This window comes from Schistocerca nitens, chromosome 1 (assembly GCF_023898315.1).
Source record: "Schistocerca nitens isolate TAMUIC-IGC-003100 chromosome 1, iqSchNite1.1, whole genome shotgun sequence".
Classification (NCBI taxonomy): Eukaryota; Metazoa; Arthropoda; class Insecta; order Orthoptera; family Acrididae; genus Schistocerca; species Schistocerca nitens.
The window spans coordinates 1,192,641,209-1,192,661,979 of NC_064614.1; the positions used below are offsets into that span (position 1 = coordinate 1,192,641,209).

At 39.5% G+C, this 20,771-nt stretch overlaps 1 protein-coding gene across 2 annotated transcripts in view; it reads left to right on the top strand.

The window, feature by feature from the left end:
* LOC126239504 (serine protease snake-like) overlaps nucleotides 1-18,731 on the top strand; it is a 149,091-nt gene extending 130,360 nt beyond the window's left edge. Inside the window, exons 6-7 of one of the 2 annotated variants that reach the window (XM_049947865.1) lie at nucleotides 15,810-15,952; nucleotides 17,626-18,731. In XM_049947865.1, the coding sequence (XP_049803822.1) occupies nucleotides 15,810-15,952; nucleotides 17,626-17,796 (314 nt within the window). In that variant the 3' untranslated portion in view covers nucleotides 17,797-18,731. The remainder of the gene's footprint in view (nucleotides 1-15,809; nucleotides 15,953-17,625) is intronic. The other variant, XM_049947866.1, reaches the window with a different exon arrangement.
* The last annotated feature ends 2,040 nt before the right edge of the window (nucleotides 18,732-20,771 follow it).

Here is a 20,771-nt window from a genome sequence, read left to right on the forward strand (position 1 = left end):
TCAAGATCTGACAGCACTAGATAGTGATTTTGATCTGTTCTACTCTCCATATTCAGCGAATATTGAAGAGATTCATCCTGAGCTGCAACTAGAAATTATTGACCTGCAGTGTGACAGAGAATACAGAGACAAATTTCAGAACAAGAAAAACATTTTGGAATTCTACAGACACTTTCCTCAGGATAGATTTCCTCGTTTGCACAAACTGGCAGCTACAATAATATCAATGTTTGGTTCCACGTATGTTTGTGAACAACTGTTCTCTGCAATGAAATGTAACAAGACACGCCTGAGAAACGCATTGTCTGATCAAAATTTAAACTGCATGCTGCGCCTACAGTGCACAAGAACAATTACTCCGAACATAGACGCAATTGTAAAGGGCAAAAAGTACAAGATACCCGAGAATCTCACACTTCAGTGACACCTTTTATTGTATAATAGTTCACAAATTAATACGAATGTAGAGGCATACACTAAGCTAGTAAAATTATGTGGCACGTGTACATTCTCCTTTATTTGTTTCAATTGTCGCAGTAATAATTCGTGAGTGATATCCCTGCAGGTGGCCGCGGATTTACGTTGACTGGCGGCAGCTGTTGTGTGCCCCACGTGACTCTCCCCACTCTCAGCTCTGGTCCGGTAGTGGGGGTAGCGTGCTCGTGCTGCTCCGTGCTCGCGCCTTGCTGCTCACAGCTTGCTCCGCGAGCACGTATGTTGTGAAGCCCTGTTCTAATACATCTACCCATTCTCCTTCTACACCCACACAAGTACTGAGTTCACTCTGCCCAGTCTCAACAATAATTCTTAGTGCTGCAAAACCCTCCTGAATTTTCCTTATCTGATCAGTATTTTCAGTAACAGTATTCTTTAATTCTGCCATTTGTTCACTGAATTGCTGTCTTAACTGTTGACTTTTCTGACCAATATCTTGCCTAATCTGTCCCACCTGCTCCTTCACTTCTTTCATATGCTGCATTAATAACATTAACAAATTGTCTCCAACTACTCTTCCCTGTGTAATTGGAGTACTCATGGCGATATTTTCACTGGAACCCTCTCCACCAAAACTTTGACCTACACTTGGATTACTGCTGGACGATATTTCACTGATACTCAATTCTAGGTCCAAAGTGTTTTCTACAGCTTCACAGTCTACACGCTTCTCTTCATTCATTTTCCTGTTCTCATCACACAACACTATTTAAAATTACAAAATTAAAAGAACAGTTAGTCATTTGAATTCCAATGGTGCAGGATGAGAATTTGGTCCATTAACATCAGCTAATGATATCTAAAACAGATGATTTGCGATCTTCCCCCAGCAGGTAATGATTTCTTTTTTTCTCCTTTTGATCTTTCCATAATCCTTCACCACAAATAATTCTCTGGGGAAATGTACACCAGGCTATAACAGTTTTCAGAAAACAAAAGGCAGTTATAAGAATAATGAAACAAGTGAGCACCAGAAAACCATGCAAACCTTTCTTTAAGGATCTAAAGATCCTACCCCTTCCATGCATTTATATACTGGAAGTAGTCATGTATGTCAAAAAAAGTATACTGAGAAAAGAAAACCTTTTTCCTCAAAACAAAAGTGTCCATGATTACAGTACCAGGTCAGACAGTGACATACATGTTACTCATTGTAACACCACATTATGCCAAAAAGGTGTATATCATGCAGGAACAATACTTTACAACAGATTACCAAGACATATAAAATCTCTTCCTGAACTATAAAGCTTTAAAAAGTCTCCGACAGCCTACCTTCTGAAAAACTGCTACTATTCAATCTCACAGTATCTTATGCAAGAAAAAAATGTAATTTGTTTCTTTAATTGTAGGAAATAAGTTATAAATATACAGTATTTCAAAAATTTGTAATTATTAACTGTATAGATCCAATTTGTCATAAAAATTTAAATAATATATATGTTTGATATTTGAAAAAACAATAACTAAAAAGATTTTCTGTCCAATATCCTGTGTACAATGTATATATTGACATTAGTTGACAGCCAAACTGCACAGACTCCTGAGGCAAAACTGACTGACTGACCTGAGTGGCCTATCTCACTGTGTCGCTTTATGTACAAATTAAACAGTTGTCACCATTGTTAATTTATTATAAAATGTAACTTAGAATAAAAAGCAATTTCATCTAAACTAACTATTGTTGCATTTGTACATGTTATAACATATAATGTAAAATAGCATATTATATTTATAATCATCTTTGGCTTTATGTGTGAAAATTAATTCACAATCTGATTTCAACATTTATTTTGATTTTACCTTAATTTCATAATTAGTGACTGTATGGAATTTATTCCTAATATTTGGTCAAAGTATACACTCCTGCTTTGGAAGATTACATACAGATATTTTCTTAGATACTGGAATTTTGTAAATTAGTGTGGTGTGACTAACAAGAGGTAATTATTGCATAATTTACAAGCACCATTAATTCCAATGAATTATATAAAAATAAATAATGAATCAAATTACATCACTGGATACTAGTTGTTATTTTTTTTGAATTGGAATGAGGTTTTTTGTGTCAACTAATTTATCAGTTGCAATTATGGTAATTAGAGGCATCAATTATTATTTATGCCAACATTTCCACAGCCTCTTAATATTTGTTGCTAAATATTTATTACTTTAGTTCACGATTTGATATTCTATTTGGCATTTGTCTATATTTTTTGTTAATGACAACAATCTATTAACAATCATGAGAATTTATGCCATTCCAGAATATTCTATAGGTGTTTACTAAGAAGAATAGGTTTTTTGGCTGAATTGAACTGAACAACATCTATAAAAATACACATAAAAAGCCCTAGGAGGCACTGAATCGAACAATAAATACATGAATGCATTTAAAAAAAGGTGGTATCAGACACTTCATTATGATCTTGGTGGAGGCTGTAGCATTATAACATGACATGTCTCAAAGTGGCTTTGGCACCATGACACCGAAAGCTCTGAACCTTATGCTTCAAAAACTTTCATTGCTGTCCAGAAGAGGTATTCCCCTATCAAAAAGGAGGTACTTACAATCATTTTTGCAGAAAAAAAATCCATGTCCTTCTCTACAGAACCAAGTTACATATAATCACTGATTATAAGCCTTTGATATCACTCTTGATCCCAGCTGCTAAGCTGCCCAATTGAACAGCCCACTGGTTGCATTGTAGGGCTATTTTTCTCAGTAGATATAACTGTGAGATACATTGCCAAAATGCTAGTTGGCAAGCAAATGGCAATGCCATGTTGCACCTGCTAACATGGCCCAATCCAGAGATTGATCAACACAACCAGGCAGCTTTGGACTACTTTCTCATAAGCAGACCCTAAATAAAAGGTAGCACGGGTAATGTAGCACCAAAATCATAAACTAATATTTTTCTTAAATATTATTAAAATTTTATATTTGTTTCATGATTAGTCATTGTAACTGAGTAGATTGTAAGGCATTGCTGATCAAATTTCATGCTTATTTTGTTTTATCAGTACCTACGAACTTTTTTTGTCTTATCTCTGTATCCTTTCTGGTGACAGCACTGATCTGAGTAGGACATAATCACACCTGCTCCAGCAAATCAAGCAGTGTTTGCCTTAATATTATGTGAATATTGTCTCTAAGATGCACAAGAGGGGTAGTGATCTTTGTAATATTTCATGTATTTGCTTTAACTTCTGAAGGCATTAATTAAAATGGGTAGAATCTACAACCACATTCATCATTTGCAGTTGAAACTAATATTGTCATTATTAATATTAATATTAAAACCCACATCCTTTCGTCTTTCCCTCTCCTTCCCTCTTTCCTGATGAAGCAACCGTGCGTTGCAAAAGCTTAAATTTTGTGTGTGTCTGTTTGTGTTTATTTGTGTGTCTACCAACATACCAATGTTTTTGTTTGGTAAGTTACATCACCTTTGTTTCATATATATATATATATATATATATATATATATATATATATATATATATATATATATAGACACACACACACATGGTTATAATAGAGGGAAACATTCCACGTACGAAAAATATATCTAAAAACAAAGATAATGTGACTTACCAAATGAAAGTGCTGGCAGGTCGACAGACACACAAACACACACACAAAATTCAAGCTTTCGCAACAAACTGTTGCCTCATCAGGAAAGAGGGAAGGAGAGGGAAAGACGAAAGGATGTGGGTTTTAAGGGAGAGGGTAAGGATTCATTCCAATCCCAGGAGCGGAAAGACTTACCTTAGGGGGAAAAAAGGATGGGTATACACTCGCGCACACACACACACACACACACACACACACACACACACACACACACACACACATATCCATCCGCACATATACAGACACAAGCAGACATATTTAAAGACAAAGAGTTTGGGCAGAGATGTCAGTCGAGGCAGAAGTGCAGAGGCGAAGATGATGTTGAATGACAGGTGAGGTATGAGTGGCGGCAACTTGAAATTAGCGGAGATTGAGGCCTGGTGGGTAACGGGAAGAGAGGATATATTGAAGAGCATGTTCCCATCTCTGGAGTTCGGATAGGTTGGTGTTGGTGGGAAGTATCCAGATAACCCGGATGGTGTAACACTGTGCCAAGATGTGCTGGCCGTGCACCAAGGCACGTTTAGCCACAGGGTGATCCTCATTACCTACAAACACTGTCTGCCTGTGTCCATTCGTGCGAATGGACAGTTTGTTGCTGGTCATTCCCACATAGAAAGATTCACAGTGTAGGCAGGTCAGTTGGTAAATCACGTGGGTGCTTTCACACGTGGCTCTGCCTTCGATCGTGTACACCTTCCGGGTTACAGGACTGGAGTAGGTGGTGGTGGGAGGGTGCATGGGACAGGTTTTACACCGGGGGCGGTTACAAGGGTAGGAGCCAGAGGGTAGGGAAGGTGGTTTGGGGATTTCATAGGGATGAAGCAAGAGGTTACGAAGGTTAGGTGGATGGCGGAAAGACACTCTTGGTGGAGTGGGGAGGATTTCATGAAGGATGGATCTCATTTCAGGGCAGGATTTGAGGAAGTCGTATCCCTGCTGGAGAGCCACATTCAGAATCTGATCCAGTCCCGGAAAGTATTCTGTCACAAGTGGGGCACTTTTGTGGTTCTTCTGTGGGAGGTTCTGGGTTTGAGAGGATGAGGAAGTGGCTCTGGTTATTTGCTTCTGTACCAGGTCGGGAGGGTAGTTGAGGGATGCGAAAGCTGTTGTCAGGTTGTTGGTGTAATGCTTCAGGGATTCCGGACTGGAGCAGATTCGTTTGCCACGAAGACGTAGGCTGTAGGGAAGGGACCGTTTGATGTGGAATGGGTGGCAGCTGTCGTAACGGAGGTACTGTTGCTTGTTGGTGGGTTTGATGTGGACGGACGTGTGAAGCTGGCCATTGGACAGGTGGAGGTCAACATCAAGGAAAGTGTCATGGGATTTGGAGTAAGACCAGGTGAATCTGATGGAACCAAAGGAGTTGAGGTTGGAGAGGAAATTCTGGAGTTCTTCTTCACTGTGAGTCCAGATCATGAAGATGTCATCAATAAATCTGTACCAAACTTTGGGTTGGCAGGCCTGGGTAACCAAGAAGGCTTCCTTTAAGCGACCCATGAATAGGTTGGCGTACGAAGGGGCCATCCTGGTACCCATGGCTGTTCCCTTTAATTGTTGGTATGTCTGGTCTTCAAAAGTGAAGAAGTTGTGGGTCAGGATGAAGCTGGCTAAGGTAATGAGGAAAGAGGTTTTAGGTAGGGTGGCAGGTGATCGGCGTGAAAGGAAGTGCTCCATCGCAGCGAGGCCCTGGACGTGCGGGATATTTGTGTATAAGGAAGTGGCATCAATGGTTACGAGGATGGTTTCTGGGGGTAACGGATTGGGTAAGGATTCCAGGCGTTCGAGAAAGTGGTTGGTGTCTTTGATGAAGGATGGGAGACTGCATGTAATGGGTTGAAGGTGTTGATCTACGTAGGCAGAGATATGTTCTGTGGGGGCTTGGTAACCAGCTACAATGGGGCGGCTGGGATGATTGGGTTTGTGAATTTTAGGAAGAAGGTAGAAGGTAGGGGTGCGGTGTGTTGGTGGGGTCAGGAGGTTTATGGAGTCAGGTGAAAGGTTTTGTAGGGGGCCTAAGGTTCTGAGGATTCCTTGAAACTCCACCTGGACATCAGGAATGGGATTAACTTGGCAAACTTTTTATTTAGTGTTGTCTGAAAGCTGACACAGTCCCTTAGCCACAAACTCCCGATGATAAAGTACCACGGTCGTGGAACCCTTGTCCGCTGGAAGAATGACGATGGATTGGTCAGCCTTCAGATCACGGATAACCTGAGCTTCAGCAGTGGTGATGTTGGGAGTAGAATTAAGGTTTTTTAAGAAGGATTGAGAGGCAAGGCTGGAAGTCAGAAATTCCTGGAAGGTTTGGAGAGGGTGATTTTGAGGAAGAGGAGGTGGGTCCTGCTGTGGCGGAGGTCGGAACTGTTCCAGGCAGGGTTCAATTTGGATAGTGTCTTGGGGAGTTGGATCATTAGGAGTAGGATTAGGATCAGTTTTCTTCGTGGCAAAGTGATATTTCCAGCAGAGAGTACGGGTGTAGGACAGTAAATCTTTGATGAGGGCTGTTTGGTTGAATCTGGGAGTGGGGCTGAAGGTGAGGCCTTTGGATAGGACAGAGGTTTCGGATTGGGAGAGATGTTTGGAGGAAAGGTTAACTACCGAATTAGGGTGTTACGGTTCCAGATTGTGTTGATTAGAATTTTGAGGTTTTGGGGGCAGTGGAGCTGGAAGTGGGAGATTGAGTACATAGGAGAGACTGGGTCTGTGTGCAATGAGAGGAGGTTGAGGTTTGCTGGAAAGGTTGTGAAGGCTGAGTGAGTTGCCTTTCCGGAGGTGGGAAACCTGGAGATTGGATAGTTTTTTGAGGTGGAGGGTGGCATGCTGTTCTAATTTGTGGTTGGCCTGTAGGAGGATGCTCTGAACAGCCGGTGTGGATGTGGGAGAGGAAAGATTGAGGACTTTTATTAAGGATAGGAGTTGATGGGTGTGTTCATTGGCTGAGTTGATGTGTAAGTGAAGGATTAGGTGGGTGAGGGCAATGTATTATTCAGTTTGGAGCTGGTATAGGGACTGATGGAAAGAAGGGTTACAGCCAGAGATTACCCCCAAAGACCTCACACTTAAAGTTAAGTGTGAGGTCTTTGGGGGTAATGCCAAATGTCAGACAGGCCTGAGTAAATAAAATATGTGTGCATAACCTGTTGTAGGGCGAAGGCATGTTTACAGAGGGAATGTAAATAAAACTTAATGGGGTCGTTGTGGGGATGTTGTGAGGGTGACATGGTATTAGAAAGTGGAAAGTGTAACATGTTGCTGAAATGAAAATGAAAAAAAAATAAAAATATATGGGGAGAGATAAAGGTGAACTAGAAAGCAACTGGAGATCTGGTTGAAAAAAGTCGAAAAAGTGTTGGTTAAAACTGAGTTATGTTGATCCTGTGGTGAACTTGGATTGGTAAACAATGATGTGCACAAAGGTTAGGTGGTTGTGTTGCCGCCAAAACACGTTAAAGGGTGGGGAAATTTGGGAAATTTCGAAAAAACTGCGTGTAAATGTACTAAAAGGAGTGGTTTTGAGGTGGCAGATTGTGAAAAGGAGGCTAACAATTGTCTGACGAAGAAATAATGACGTTAAAACCTGTGGGAGGCAGCTAAAAATGATCAGTGATGTGGGAAAAACGGAAATGGAAATAAAGTGAAAGTTATTAGAACTAGCCGAATTGGTTGTTTAATAGGCGAAAGGAACTGTTTGTGAACTGGAAACGGTGGATTTTATAGCAGCGGTAGCGTTAAAAGAGGAAAAAAAAATTTTTTGGTTATGGTTTGGAAGTGGGTTACGTATTATTGAGTATATATAGGCGGGATCTTCCCCCATGAACCATGGACCTTGCCGTTGGTGGGGAGGCTTGCGTGCCTCAGCGATACAGATGGCCGTACCGTAGGTGCAACCACAATGGAGGGGTATCTGTTGAGAGGCCAGACAAACATGTGGTTCCTGAAGAGGGGCAGCAGCCTTTTCAGTAGTTGCAGGGGCAACAGTCTGGATGATTGACTGATCTGGCCTTGTAACATTAACCAAAACGGCCTTGCTGTGCTGGTACTGCGAACGGCTGAAAGCAAGGGGAAACTACAGGCGTAATTTTTCCCGAGGACATGCAGCTTTACTGTATGCATGGAGAGTTGCATCAAACCAGTCTCAGGACTGAAGACCACAACAACAACAACAACAATAGGCGGGATAAAATTGTATGGTAGATTACAGTAAAAAGGAGAAGGTGAGTACAAAGTGAAACTACTTGCAAAAACAGAAGGAGAAAGTAAGATGGCAGAAAAGATTTCAAAATGCAACAGTGACAATAACAAACGTAATTGTTGGGTTCAAATTAATGATATGATTATAATAGAGGGAAACATTCCATGTGGGACAAATATATCTAAGAACAAAGATGATGTGACTTACCAAACGAAAGCGCTGGCATGTTGATAGACACACAACCAAACACAAACATACACACAAAATTCAAGCTTTCGCAACCAATGGTTATTTCTTCAGGAAAGAGGGAAGGAGAGGGAAAGATGAAAGGATGTGGGTTTTAAGGAAGAGGGTAAGGAATCATTTCAATCCCGGGAGCAGAAAGACTTACCTTAGGGGGAGAAAAGAACAGGTATACACTCACGCTCACACACACACACACACACACACACACACACACACACACACACACACACACACACACACACACATATCCATCTGCACATACACAGAGACAAGCAGACATTTGTAAAGGCAAAGAGTTTGGGCAGAAATGTCAGTCGAGGCGGAGGTACAGCGGCAAAAATGTTGTTTAATGACAGGTGAGGTATGAGCGGCGGCAACTTGAAATTAGCGGAGGTTGAGGCCTGGTGGGTAACGAGACGTTATATTTTATTGAAGTTTAATGTTGTGGTGTCCCACAAGAAAATCACTATGCAGCTGCGAGAAGAATCTGGTAAGGTACACAGCTGAGTTAGTACTTACTTGAGACTGTATTGTTGTAATGTTAAACATTCCTGCATAATTGCACAATTTTTATTACTCATAACTTTGTGGTTAAACTTAACAACCTACAACTATACTTTGAATTGACTTATTTGAGTCTGACTCACTGAATATTTAATATTCAGAACTTTTTAAAATATTTATCAGACATTTTGAAAAACATTTTTAAGATAACAGTTTTTCTTTAATTGGGACACACCAGCAAGCATACAGTATTGCAGCAAGTGCATCTCTACTTCCTGCAGAAATGACTGAACCAGATACCCAGTCATAACTCCAACCCCCTACAGCACTATTTTCACCTCTGTCATATGTGCATTCTTGTGGATGGCAGCATTTTGTACAGACAGCTGAAAAACCCCTAAAGGTAGTCTTTCCAGAACCCCTTTGGCCCTACATTCTCAGTCTCATGTACCATGGTCACTGGGATCTGTCTTGTACCAAGATGCCGGCCACTCACTATGTCTACTGGCCTTGAATCAACAAGCATGTTAAGCACCTCATCCAGAATTGTCATAAATGTGAAGCACAGCGGGCAGCATGTTGCCAATCCTCATTGTTGCTGGTGCCATGGCAGCCTTGAAAGACGATTCATCTCAATTTTGACAACCTTTTTCTGAACACCATCTGGCTGATAGTCATAAACATAGTCATAAACATTAATTTTTGGTTTCCTTGCATTGTTAATTGTTGTACCACCAGTACAGAGGCCACCATTAAGGCACTCACTAGAGTCTTTGCCTAGAAGGCCTTCCCTGTATGACAGTCAGGTAACAGGCCCCAGTTCCAAGCACAACGTTGTGCCACTTTCTGCTAACAGAATGCTATTCAACTCGTCCTGTCACCACCCTTCCACGCCCGGTCCAAAGCAGAAGGTGAGAGACTTGACCGTGCTTTTTAAAATGCAGATGAAAAACTGTAAATATAGCAACAAACTTTGTATGGATGATGCTTTAAACCTTTTTCTTAGTACAGGGCTACACTAATAGATAACTAGATTCAAGTAGAGTTCATCCATGGCCACCAGCTGCATATACTTAAGCACTTTCTGCTGATGATTCCAGCTAGCTGCCCACTCCATCTCCGCACTTCACACTGAGCACCCAATTGCAGGTGCGGAGTTTCAGGCATCAGGACAAATGGATCTTGATGATAATCAGCCAGCAAATAGGCCACTGTGTGTTCAGCTTGGACACATGTGACAGAACAATGATCCATCATTAAAACCAACTACGCCTGTAGTGGCCATCCACCTACGTCCCCGATTACACTCTAGTGCACTTGTTGCAGTGATGATGCCTTGTGATGTTCCGCTAGTTCCCCAACCCCTTCTTTCTCCACTCTACCTCAAGAGCCTTTCCTTTCTCCTTGCCCACCCCCAGATGTGCACTGATCACTCTTCCTTCCAATGCCACCCAGTGAGGATCAGATGGGCCACAGCAGGAAGTGCTGCCAGATGTTCCTAAGCAGCATTTCCAACTGGGCCATCACAACCTTTTCGAGCCAGACTTGAAACCAGCGTAGTGTCTGACACCCTCCTCTCCATCTCTGCAACCCAGGTCCCATCACTATTCAGGCTTCTTGTAGCTACATGCCCCCGTGTGGGTTGACTGGGAGCTGGTCAATCCTGCATTCCTCTTGGATACTTAGATTGTCTTCACTCTTACCCAACATGCCCTCAGCATCCTACTGAGTTTGGGGCTATACAGCACATATACTTCACCCTCTCCCCCCACCCCCCCCCCCCCCTCACCGTTGTAACTAATCTGTTTTTCTACCTCTGGTACTATGTGGCTCTGCCACCAGAGAGAGGTACTGCTACAAATTTTCCATGCAGGAAATCTGCACAGGTAACCCTTAGCACTACTTGCACCAGGCTTCACTATGGCCATTTATTTATGTGGCTTGCACTAGCCATGCAGTTCTGCCTTCACTCACAGTACTGTGCATGGACCATTCCCTACAAACAAAACTATTTGCTGTTATACTATATTACTCTTGTGGCTTGTTCTTTAGGACTGGGTACTATGTTTTTTACTTCTCTACTTCGACATAAAAAACATAGTCGAAGTAGAGAGGATATAAAATGTAGACTGGCAATGGCAAGGAAAGCGTTTCTGAAGAAGAGAAATTTGTTAACATCGAGTATAGATTTAAGTGTCAGGAAGTCATTTCTGAAAGTATTTGTATGGAGTGTAGCTATGTATGGAAGTGAAACATGGATGATAACTAGTTTGGACAAGATGAGAATAGAAGCTTTCGAAATGTGGTGTTACAGAAGAATGCTGAAGATAAGGTGGGTAGATCACGTAACTAATGAGGAGGTATTGAATAGGATTGGGTAGAAGAGAAGTTTGTGGCACAACTTGACCAGAAGAAGGGATCGGTTGGTAGGACATGTTTTGAGGCATCAAGGGATCACAAATTTAGCATTGGAGGGCACCGTGGAGGGTAAAAATCGTAGAGGGAGACCAAGAGATCAATACACTAAGCAGATTCAGAAGGATGTAGGTTGCAGTAGGTACTGGGAGATGAAGAAGCTTGCACAGGATAGAGTAGCATGGAGAGCTGCATCAAACCAGTCTCAGGACTGAAGTCCACAACAACAAACAACTATGTTTTTGACACTTGTATTGGACTTGAACTGCAAAATATATTTCTTGATTGGTGTGGTGCTCTTATTTATGTTGTGAATTACAACCTGTTATCATAATAGCTACATCCTAAGAGGATGCTTTGGTAGAAAGTGTGAGTGGAAAAAAAGGTATAATGATGGAGAAGATGCTACAGGTAATACTGAAGTAAATTAGTCATATTGCTGAAACTGTAGGGTGCTGGAAGAAAGTAGGATGGAATATATTGAGCTTACACTTGGTCATGCCTCTATGGCAGAGCACCTGTCAATGATGGTAACCACCAAAACTGCTACAGCTGCATTTATTGTTAGATGTAACTAATAATAAAAAGGAAACACTGCCTTGATGTTCTGCAACTATGGCAAAATCTCATGCAAGGCTTTTTTTCCCCATCCTCCCTTCTGTTTCTTCTTAGATGGTCGAAATAAGGCCCGTGAACCACTTTCAGTTCCTTATTCGTTGTTCTCCTCTCTCCTTCCAGAACTCTTTCACTTGTTCACTTTGCATTTTTGTCGTATTTTCTGAGGACTTCAAACCAGTTTTTTCAAAATTCTACCTTGAAAAAACTTTGTGTTCTGCATTGCAGCAGGTCGTGTCATGGGGGAAGCCTAGTCAGAAAGGTCCATTGCATGAGCGTCTAGGGAAGTGATTCCTGTGGTGATTTCCCATTGCCTTCCACTGGTGATGATGAAATGATAATGAGGACAACACAATACCCAGTCCCTGAACGGAGAAAATCTCTGGCCCAGCCAGGAATCAAATGCGGAACCCTTAGTGTGACAGACCACCGCGCTGACCCCTCAGCTATCAGGGCAGACTTTCTCAATATTTTTCCCTAAAACTTCTGTCAGGTGTTTCTGCAGCATTTGGGGTGTGGTATCCTTTAGGTTGCTTTTAAAAGTCTGACAAAAAATCATGGGTCTTATTTTTTGAAAAGATTTGCTCAGCTTCAGAAAGTTTCCTCCTTCCAAACTCTTATAGTTTTTCTCATTATCATTCTGAAACACATACGTATAATTAATTAAACTGTGGTTAAAGTTATTAATCCAAACTAAAGGCTCCTTTTTCCAGTGATCACTCCTAAATATATATCCATTTGAAAAGTCCAATTAAATACTAAATGCAGAATTATTCCTTGTCCATTATTAACCCTATTGTCATGTAGATTTTATCATGATGTGAAACTTAAGAGGATATCAAATAGATAAAAATTTGCATGACCACAGAGATTCAGTAATAATAAGCTGCTTCTGTGAAGTGCCATAACCTATCTCACATAAAGTGGTTGTTTGTCAGTTACACTACATTTACTTTATATGCACAACAGAAAGCTGCCACTTATCATATTACGTAATGAACAAACAAGTGTCTGCTTTGAAACAAGCTGCTGAATTTCCAGCCAAACTATGGTTACAGTTCACACTTAACAAATGTGTGTGTGTGTGTGTGTGTGTGTGTGTGTGTGTGTGTGTGTGTGTATTAGCAATTGCTGAAGACTGATTTAAAGTGAACTTCGTTTCTAACAATGGTAATGGAGCACTGCAAATGCAGAATTATAATGTTGAGATAATTTATGGATGTGAGAAAGGGTATATGTGTCTTTGGAATTGAATTTCTGTAAATTTAGAATGTCCTGCCTCAAATCTGTGACAAACTTGTTTCAAATTGTTTTACTTTTGAAATGAATTCTACTTTTCTTGGTGAAGATAGCACAACTAAGATATAATGTTCATCTTAATTTGAGTTCATAAATTGTAACCTTCTCATTATTTCAGAGATTTTTGTAGAAGATGAAACATTTTGGAGCAGAAAAATGACTCAATAATACTCAACAATATAGGAAAGGATAGATCACTACGTACCATGAAGATGACATGTTAAGCTGCAGGCATGCAAATTAAGACACTTACACAAAGATTTTGGCCACAGCCTTCATCAGTAAAAGAGAAACACACATCTTTCATATACACAAGCTAGCACACCTCATGCACACAAGACTGAGAACTCTGGTAGCTCAGGTCAAAATTCAGCTATAATGTAGGATGGATGCAGCAACCTGGAGGGGGCAGAAGAGGGTGGGGGTAGTTGGTGGGGGGGGGGGGGGAGGAGGGGAGAGGAATGGTCTAGCGGAGTGTGCAGGGACTAGAGTGTGAACAGGCACAATATCAGGAGGTTGTGGGTAGGGGGTGGGGAAGAAAGGAGCAAAAACGGAGAGAAGGTGGGAAAGTGGTAGGGTTCCTTTGGCAGAGGGGACCCTACTATCTCTTTCTCTTCCCCAGCCCATCCAGACTGCTGCCTGCATCCCACACACTAGTCTGATTCTGGTCCGAGATGCTAGAGTTGGTGGTTGTGTTTGCGTGAAGTGTGCTTCCCTTTTGTGTACGAATGGTGTGTGTTTCTCTTTTTCTGATGAAGGTTGTGGCCAAAAGCTTTGTGTAAGTGTCTTTTAATTTTTACAGTAAGTAGCAACCCATTCTTTCCCACATTGTTGATATTTTCACCTGGAGTTTCCTTTGTTCAATAATTTTCAGATACAGGGTGACATAGAATAATGGGAATGTTTGAAATGAGTAGTGACAGCCATGGATGGGTGACAGCACTGTGGGTTTGTGACAGTTAGCAAGTAAACAGTCTGCCATTTCAGTAATCATGGATCAGTGGAACTGACAACGTGTGTGTTAGCCATAAAAATGTTTTTATGAAACAATGAGAGTTTGGTAGCAGAGCAGAGGGAGTTTCGATGTTTTTATAATTTAGGAAATCATGATGCCATTCCGTCAAAACATGTGATAAAATGTTGGATTAATAACTTTGAGGAGACTGGATCTACCCTCAAGAAGAAACAACAGGACAACCAAGAAGTGTTCATTCTCCAGCAAACATTGATGTTAAAACTTCCTGGCAGTTTAAACTGTGTGCTGGACCGAGACTCGAACTCGGGACCTTTGCCTTTCGCGGGCAAGTGCTCTATCAACTGAGCTACCCAAGCATGACTCACGCACTGTCCTCACAGCTTTAATTCCGCCAGTACCTCGACTCCTACCTTCCAAACTTCACAGGAGCTCTTCTGCAAACCTTGCAGAACTGGCGCTTCTTCAACCAGATTATCAGTGTTTGATGCCGTTTTACTTCTGTGCTAAGTACTTCCAAATAGTCATTAGCTAACACTACCATGTTTAACTGAAGAGATTTAATTCATTAAGCTTTTAGCTGTACATGAATAATTCATGGAGCAACTGCGACATGGGCACATCATACAGTGCTTGTGATTTCAATAACAATTATTATACATCATGCACCTTAATTTCATATCATTCAGACATCTAATCACCTGATGTGTTGACAAGATGGAAGTGTCCTTTCAGGCCTCATAGTCCATTGATAAAGTGTGGGCCTGAAGAACTGAAAGGTTGTGCGTTCAAATTCACGAGTCTGCCTTTACCTTAGCTTTCACATACCTGTGATGTGAAGAGTCATTCATTACAGTAGCATCCTTATTAATTACATTAATAAGATTATTAAGACAAATTTATATTGAGAAACTTTTTCATTTGTCAGTTGTACACTTGCAATTTATTGATAAAAAATTATTTCATGGCTACTTATAAACTTGTCTACCTTTGAATAATTTTATCACTGACATAAAAATACAAGAGCCTTTTCCTGGTGCATATGTTGCAAATAGTCTTCATGGGTTTGCCACTGGATGAAGCTGTGCAAGTTCCACAATATTTCATCAAAGCAACTGTCCAGCACCTTCAGGTGCTTCAACCTTGCTGGTGGCTAGGTACAACATACCTAGCCACGAGCTAGGTTGAACCACCTGAAGATGTTGGACAGTTGCTCTGAGGAAATATTGTGGAATTCATACAAAGTTATCCGGTGGCAAACTGTGAAGACTAATTATGACATAAAAATAGTTGATGTAGACAATTGTTCATAAATTTCTGTGTATTTAATCTACTCCTGCAACAGTAAGTTCACTTTTTGAATACATCCTTTAAAAATTATAATTCATTTTGCATTATTGATACTCTCTCTTTCATGTTTCTCATAGGCATTGCACGCTATGTAGATGTCACTGAAATACCTGCATTGCAGTGCCAAAAAACAGACCCATTTCGGGTTAAGAGTTATATCAAAGTTAATGGATCAATGATATGTGCTGCAGAAAAAGATGGTGGCCGTGACTCTTGCAGTGTAAGACAGCTCTCATGAAATTCATTATTCATTCATTGGTAACATAGATTGATAGTGACAGTGAGTGAGTGAGTGAGTGAGTGAGTGAGTGAGTAAGAGAGAGAGAGAGAGAGAGAGAAACTGCTCATTTTTTGGTACTGCTTAATTAATATTTACTTGAAAGTGTTTATGATTATCAAAGTATGGGCTTGCAAATGTGAATTTAGGCAATTGAAAGATTTATGAGAAGAATGGTGTAATAAGGTGGGTTCCCTCTAATTCCCCATGTGTTGCCATATGTCACTGAAGTAGTCCTACACTCCTGCAGTAGTAAACATGAGAAATGTCATGAACTGTTTTCAAATTATCTGTGTTACTGCTATTATAAAATTTCTGTCAAATAAGTGTTAAATTTTTCAGCAAGTTACTCAACTTTCTGGGTGCAAATTTATCAAGAACCTTTTTGATTATTTTTATGTACAATGTGTCTCAAAATGGGTTTGGCAAAATGCATTTTTCTATCTAAAGATTTTGTTTTTTTACAGTATTACTGCTGTTAATTTTTTTATAAATGCAAACAAAATGGGAATTAGAATATGTATGTGATATGTGGCTGTGTTATACCGTGTATATAAAATGATGGACCCATAGCATAGAATTATTGCAATTAAATGTTCTGTACTTTATGTACATAGACTATGTATGCCTCATAAAATCCATACAGTTTACAGTATCTAAAATTTTGTAACTATGATGTTAATTTTCAGAAATGTTGTGGCTAAAATTTGTTAGTTATCTTAGGAAAACTATAGTTGTTGTTGATGTTGTTGTTGTGATGGTCTTCAGTCCTGAGACTGGTTTGATGCAGCTCTCCATACAGTAAAGCTGCATGCCCTCGGGAAAAATTATGGCTGTAGTTTCCCCCTGCTTTCAGTCGTTTGCAGTACCACAACAGCAAGGCCATTTTGCTTAGTGTTACTAGGCCAGATCAGTCAATCATCCAAACTGTTGCCCCTACAACTACTGAAAAGGCTACTGCCCTCTTCAGGAACCATACGTTTGTCTGGCCTCTCAACTGATACCCCTCCATTTTGGTTGCAGCTACGGTACGACTATCTGTATCGTTGAGGCACGCAAGCCTCCCCACCAACGGCAAGGTCCATGGTTCGTGGGGGTGGGGGGTGGGGGGGAAGGAAAGGGGGGAGGGGGGAGGGGCAAAACTATAGTTAGAATCAGTAAAAGTAATGTATTTTATTGGAAAACTGACTAAGTAAATATGTACTTGGACTTACTCCATAGATGTACATCATAAGCTGCTAATTACATAAATAAATTAAAATCAGAACTGAAGAGCATAAATAAATGAATGGAGCACATTATAAAAAAGAGCAGAAAGCCGAAGTAATTTCATCGGCATTATTTGCCCATAATGACGTGGCACTTTCCATAATATATGGAAGAGCTGTAAGCTTGGATGTTACTCCATGACACAAAAAACTTTCGACATCTAATTATAGAATAAAGAACTATCAACAAAGTGAATTCTGTCAGGAGCTCTATAAATACGAGATATTAATTCTTTCACCAAAAATGAAGAATGCAATGACCCTTGTATTTCATTTTTGTGAATGTTAATTATTTTCAGGTTTGGAAGTCATTTGTTATATTACCCTTTCCATTGCATTTTGTTCCAGGGTGATTCCGGAGGTCCACTTCAAGTTCGGCTTGACAAGCCTCACTGTCAGTTCAGTGTTGCTGGATTAACTTCGTGGGGATTAGTGCCCTGTGGGTTGCCAGGCCAACCTTCCATGTATACAAGCATTGCTGAATACTTACCATGGATTGAGTCAATTGTTTGGCCTTAAATATGAGCAGTCTGTTTGAGAGATAATATTATTCAGATATATGTGAAAACTGGTACCCTACACTTCATTGCACTCTTTGATTTACTGTACAGTTTATTATTTCAAGAAATCACAGATGAAAGAGAGAATGAGAGAACATAAGAAGTATAGAAAATATTGTTGGAATACAGAAGAAAATGCAAATTTTGCATTTATGACTTGGAAATTATTACAAGTGAGCCAATATGACAAACAAGAAAAGAAAAGACAGTTCCATCTAATATCTGATACACACTTATATTTGTTCTTCCAGTTCAGTTTTGCACTGCCACACTACTTCAATGGTTCTGGAAGGAAGGAACAAAGTTGGTTTTATTCCATGGCCATGATATTTCTGCCATTTTGTCATAACAGTTCTTAAGATTTTAAATTAAAAGCTATTGTAAATGGTGAATGTGAAATTCAAAATGAAGTTGCTCAGTCCTCCATATTTCTTACACACACACACACACACACACACACACACACACACACACACACACAAAGGCCCGGACTTGATAAAGTTGTTGGGGGTAGAGGGGTTGTGGCCAACAATGATTACATAAGGATATAAGGTCCTATATGTAACAGATCACTTAGTGTTTTGTTTACTTGCAGCCAGTATTATAGCGGTGTTCTAAAAGTTTCTAACCAGCCAGCTGCATGTAAATGCAATAGCTGTGCCATCAAATGATACACAAAGTTATTTATGTCCCATGAAGCAGGTCAGTAGTTGTACAAAACAGATGAATTAATACACTTCAAGAGTTGTACTGTAATTTTTGGCTGCAAACTTTCTCCTCACTTCATTCCTGAATATAAATTCATCACGTATGTCATCAGAGTGTAGTGTATCCTTTGTCTGGCATCAAAGATCAAATGAAAATCGTAGAAATAGATAAATCTGCTAAACAGTATGCTGTGAATATAAATAGATTTGGTTTCTAAAGGACAGACTACAAAAATTATGGCTGATGTATCAAATTTAATCTTACGCATCAAATTATTAATTAATTTGTTAAATAATGACTTGTTTTCCTGAAAAATATAATAGCAATCACTTTGCTGATGAGTGTATTAGTTCATGGGTGTTGATGAACATGCTATTGTTTATAAGCAGACTGACCATGAAAAGTTTTAATTTAGTTTAAACCTAAGTTGTGGTAGTAATACTGGTTGTATTTCATATTTAAAAAATGCATGTTCTATGTGAAATAAAATACTTAAACAGCAAAATGTGATACATGATTGGTCTGATGACTTTCAAACAATATATGTTACCCTGCCTGAAAAGAGCTTTTCTAGGGTAGAAAATATGCAACATGAAAACATATGTGAGAAATCTATAGTAGACTACATTAATTGTAGACACAGTTTCAAATAATTAATTATTATTCAGAATAAATCAAATCACGAGACTGCCTCATGAACATAAGGCAATCCAAGCAGAGGGAACAAATTAAAAGGCCACATCTTAAAATACTGATGGTACTTCTTATCTGCCAGATGGTCTACTGTTTCAACAAATGATAGTAGCTTTGTCAGAATATAAATGTTCTTATCTTCCATTTGTACAGAAATATTTTATTATGAAACAAAGAATAAAATTAAGAAAACAAAAAAATATCATTTTATATTGAAACAGAATTATAACTTCAAACAGCCAAGATCACTGTTGTAAAACATTTATTGTGATGACCAGTTTCAGCAAACTATGTTCTGTATAGTCACTTTGACCTGTTTGTTGGACTGATAGACTGAGACATAAAGATATCTAAGTCTGTATGTCATTTATTTTTAATTTATGATTTTTAAGGTACATATAAATACAGATTCGAATAACTCTAGTATTGTGAGTAGGACATCCTTGGTTACCCTCATGACTGCTACATTTTCACATCCATGAAAATAACAGTTGTAGAAACATAGTATATATAGCATCCTCAAAAAATATCTCCTTTTAGAACAAACAACTGTAGGTCAATAAATCTTTAAGTTTTAGAGGAAAGCTATCATAGCCCATCTGTATATGGCTTCACCTAAAAATAACTTACAACATAGTCATAAAATATATAGTAACTACTAATTAAAATTTTCTTTTATACTTCATATTTACAAGAGTTATCTACAAGTTACTACTTTCATAAATTGTGGTGCTAATTTGCAAACAGTATAAGGGTGTGCTCTCTGCCCACTCGATAGCGATAACATCTGTGACAACAATAAAAGATAGTGAGGCCAGGGATGATTATTAATAAGCAATCCAGTGCACACTAATTAATTAATAGCTATCTGTCTGTATTGAGATCTGAAAGAAACCATCTACATCTACATCTACATCTACATGGATACTCTGCAAATCACATTTAAGTGCCTGGCAGAGGGTTCATCAAACCACCTTCATAATTCTCTGCTATTCCAATCTCGTATAGAGCGTGGAAAGAACGAACACCTATATCTTTCCATACGAGCTCTGATTCCCCTTATTTTATAGCGGTGATCATTTCTCGCTATGTAGGTCGGTGTCAACAAAATATTTTCGCATTCATGGGAGAAAGTTTGTGATTGGAATTTCGTGAGAAGATTCCATTGCAATGAAAAACATCTTTCTTTTAATGATGTTCAGCCCAAATCCTGTATAATTTCAGTGACACTCTCTCCCATATTTCATGATAATACAAAACATGCTCCCCTTCTTTGGACTTTTTTGATGTACTCTGTCAGTCCTATCTGATAAGGATCCCACACCATGTAGCAGTATTCTAAAAGAGGACAGACAAGTGTTGTGTAGGTAGTCTCCTTAGTAGATCTGTTAAATTTTCTAAGTGTCCTGCCAATAAAATGCGGGCTTTGGTTATCCTTCCCCACAACATTTTCTACATGTTCCTTCCAATTTAAGTGATTCATTATTGTAATTCATAGGTATTTAGTTGAATTTAGAGCCTTTATATTTGACT